The sequence below is a fragment of the Orbicella franksi genome, chromosome 15, assembly GCF_964199315.1.
Source record: "Orbicella franksi chromosome 15, jaOrbFran1.1, whole genome shotgun sequence".
NCBI lineage: Eukaryota > Metazoa > Cnidaria > Anthozoa > Scleractinia > Merulinidae > Orbicella > Orbicella franksi.
In genome coordinates this window covers 12178256-12182152 of record NC_138159.1, presented here as the reverse complement: position 1 = coordinate 12182152, position 3897 = coordinate 12178256, and the positions used below count along the sequence as shown (strand labels likewise).

General features: G+C 39.0%; 1 protein-coding gene across 3 annotated transcripts in view; it reads left to right on the top strand.

The window, feature by feature from the left end:
• LOC145469936 (disco-interacting protein 2 homolog B-like) overlaps positions 1–3059 on the top strand; it is a 46480-nt gene extending 43421 nt beyond the window's left edge. For all 3 annotated transcript variants that reach the window (XM_081453755.1, XM_081453756.1, XM_081453757.1), the window contains 2 exons: positions 1–87; positions 1714–3059. The exon at positions 1–87 is cut by the window's left edge and continues 37 nt beyond it. In XM_081453755.1, coding sequence (XP_081309881.1) covers positions 1–87; positions 1714–1966 — 340 coding nt within the window. In that variant the 3' untranslated portion in view covers positions 1967–3059. The remainder of the gene's footprint in view (positions 88–1713) is intronic.
• The last annotated feature ends 838 nt before the right edge of the window (positions 3060–3897 follow it).

Genomic DNA, 3897 nt, shown 5'->3' with positions numbered 1-3897 from the left:
TGAGACCATGATACTACGTGGTATGCGGTATCACCCAGTAGACATAGAGAACACAGTCACGAGATGTCACCGAGCAATCTGCGAAAGGTTAGTGCTTACCTCCCCTCTCCCACCTCCGTTTCCCATCTACACCTCCGTCCCCCACTCTTCAGTCCCCGAGTGGGAGTGGGGTAATTATTTCCAGGTGATCTCATCTTGGCGAGAAAAAAATTGAAAACAGGACTTACATGACACTCAAACTGCGGTGATAAATATGGCAATAAAACGCATGTTAAAAAACAAAGTTCATTTACTTGACGTTTCGTATGTTTCAACATACATCTTCAGAAGTGACCATTAGGAGTAGAAGTAACAACTAAATTTCAATTTAAAATAAGTAACTAATTAACAATTACAATGACAGAAGCTGAGAAAAATTTTCATATAAACAATGCAAACTAATAAAAATAAAGCTTTTCGCTGCTTACATTATCATTTAGGGTGGGTTTTAATTCCCTTATTAGCAGAGTCTCTTTCATCTTGCAATGTGTATCTGTCCGACCTATAGCTAATATATCAAAGTGCGCTTATCGCATCAAGTCTTTATTTCCCTACAAAGATAGGATCAACCGTTCCCAACTGTCAAAAGTTGTGTATAAGGCTAGTTGTTGGGACTGCCAGGATTTCTACATTGGAAAAACAAAACGTAGATTGCATGACAGAAAAATTGAACATTTTAAATCGATCACGAGTAGCTGTCATGCTTCTGCTATTGCAGACCACGTCACGTCAGCTGGTCACAACTTCAAATGGGACCACTTTGATATATAAGCAAAAGGTCGGACAACTAGCCTTATACACAACTTTTGACAGTTGGGAACGGTTGATCCTATCTTTGTAGGGAAATAAAGACTTGATGTGATAAGCGCACTTTGATATATTAGCTATAGGTCGGACAGATACACATTGCAAGATAAAAGAGACTCTGGTAATAAGGGAATTAAAACCCACCCTAAATGATAATGTAAGCAGCGAAAAGCTTTATCTTTATTAGTTTGCATTGTTTATATGAAAATTTTTCTCAGCTTCTGTCATTGTAATTGTTAATTAGTTACTTATTTTAAATTGAAATTTAGTTGTTACTTCTATTCCTAACGGTCACTTCTGAAGATGTATGTTGAAACATACGAAACGTCAAGTAAATGAACTTTGTTTTTTAACATGCGTTTTATTGCCATGTTTGTCACCGCAGTTTGTGTGTTATTTCTTATCAAGCTACGATGGCCAAAGAAAAAGAGTATTTAGGACTTTCATGGGATGAGCCTGGAGGGCATTCCTTTGGTGCGTATGGCCACTTGGGATTTGCTTTAACAGAAAAAGGACTGACTGGAGTTACAGTATGCTTTTCCGGCCACGCGAACGATAATTTGGAAAAACAAACCTTTGTAGGCGTTATTTCGTATCACGTGAAAATTTAAACATGTTTTTTTATAGTGTTTTCACATGACGTTACGGCAGCCATGTTGGTGTACCAAACCAATCCTGTGGGAGTTGAACTTTTTCCTTATGTAAACGCTTTCTTTTGTGCATGGCTGCTGGCCGCGTGAGTGAAAGCTTTCTATAAGTGAAGGAGAAAAAATGCAAACCATATGAAAACCAGAGTAATTCCGTACCTTGCAGCCACAACGAGTGAAACTAATTTATTTTTGTATTTTTCTTCCTCTCCCTCCCCAGTGCGGTGTTCACATGGACTAACCTGCTTGTGGTTGTAGTGGAACTTGACGCGGAGGAAAGCGAGGCACTTGACGTCGTTCCCCTTGTGACGTCATCGGTGTTAAATGAACAACAGCTGATCGTGGGGGTGGTAGTGGTGGTAGACCCTGGTGTGGTGCCGATCAATTCTCGTGGAGAGAAACAACGAATGCATTTGAGGGACGGGTTCCTAGGGGATCAATTGGATCCCATTTACGTGGCCTATAACATGTAGACACTTCTGAGGGTACTGCATTTAAGCGGTACACGATCAGTCGTTAAAATGACTTTCACGTCAGGTTTACGTATACACCGTAGGTGTCTTCAAATTGGCAATTTGAGCGGTAACTGTTTGTTTGCCTTATCAAGGGTCACGCGAGATTTTGATTCGCTGTGACGTTATTCAATGTATTAAGACACTGCTAACGATTCAGCTGGTATTTTCTGTCTTTAACAGAAAACCGCTTTTTGGAGCCTTTCTTTTTGCGCTTTGTTACGTCTGACCGACATGCACCCCACATTAAATAACTTATGGCATAGTTTGGGCCGGTCAATACTCGTAAGCAACAAATATTTCAAGTTACACCAAAAAGAGCCTGGTTATAGTGAATTCTTCACAGTGCAAGGAAACTGTGTGATTTTAATTCACCAATTTATCATGCTTGTAGTTATTCTCGGCTCCGACTCAGTAAAGTTTCTAGAATTAAGAATTAGTTTCTATTGAGTCAAATTACGTTTTGACATATGCAGGAGAAGTTATAAATTAATTATTACTGGAAATGAAAATTTTCAGATCCCCAGAAGAACAGGAATTGATCGAAGTATGTTGTATTAATTAAACGAAGGAGTTGCCGCAAAACAAAGGGAACACAAAATTACCTTCAATCTTCGAATGAAGTGAATCACAGACAGTGATCGACTTCTAGAGTCGTCATTTCTGGGCTTAGGAAATAATCTCCTCATTGACCGCGCCCGCGGGCGACATAAAGACTGAATATTGTAGTTCTCTAATTTTAAAGAATGTTGCGTAATGTTTTGTATTGTTTTTGACGAATTACGCGACATTGTGTGTAGTCTTCTTAGGACTATAAATAGTTAAGTTGCCAGTTAGATAACTTGTTTTTGTAATTTTTTTTTTGTTTGTGGAAGTTGTATGAATTGTAACGCATGTAATACGGCATTTGTCTAACGATGTAACAATTGTTCATAGATTTGTGCGTCACAACAGCATAAGTTGTCAGATTTGTTAACTATTATGTAAAAAGGCAATAGCAGAAGTTGCTTCTTATATTTTTATGTGTACATAATAAAAGACATGCAAGTGAAGAAAACGCTTCTTGTGTATGTGGTGTTTTCTTGGTGGGCCAGGGAAACAAGTACGGTAGAGCCCTGGTAATACGGTCACCAGTAACGAGTCATGAAAATTTGTCTGTATTAATAGGGTAGGGTCACGACTGGTCTAAACTGAGTGACGTCTTATATATCACAATTGCGCTTCTAAACAACTGATCTTTAATAGGCGTCCGGAATGCGGATGTGATTTAAGAATAAATGTTAATTGAAACTTCAACCAGTACAGACCAAATTAACAATAGAAAAGACGAACGTAACTGGCAGAATTGGTTTGAGTGGCCGTATGAATCGGGGGTAAAATTATTTGAGAAATAGAAGACATGTACCGTGTTCATCGAGTTTTAATATAAATCTACTGGCGTTCTATCACGAATGCCGTTGTCTGATTGGCCACGCTACCCACCATTCATTCTGTGATAGATAGTAGCGTAGCAGTCTGCCCTTGCTAACAAACTAACGGCCGCTTCTTGGAGTTTTCGAAGTGTCTGAAGAGGAGTTAGACAAAGTTTTGAACAACTAGTATATTTATCCTAAAATATTAGATTATTCGCTCTCGATTTTTATGCGTGATAGTTGACGAGGGCTGCGCCCTCGTCGTCAACTATTACGTGATAGAAGTCTCGAGCTCATAATCTTATTGTTTAATTGAAACACGATTTTTAACCAGTCAGCGCGCGGGACAAAAAAAAAGAGTCGGTAATATAACTAGGTGTTAGGCAGAATTCACCCGTACTGCCGTACTGTACTAGATGATAGCGACCTTAAGTTGCTAAGCAACAGACACGTTATGAAGGCGTGATGTAATCAACTTGA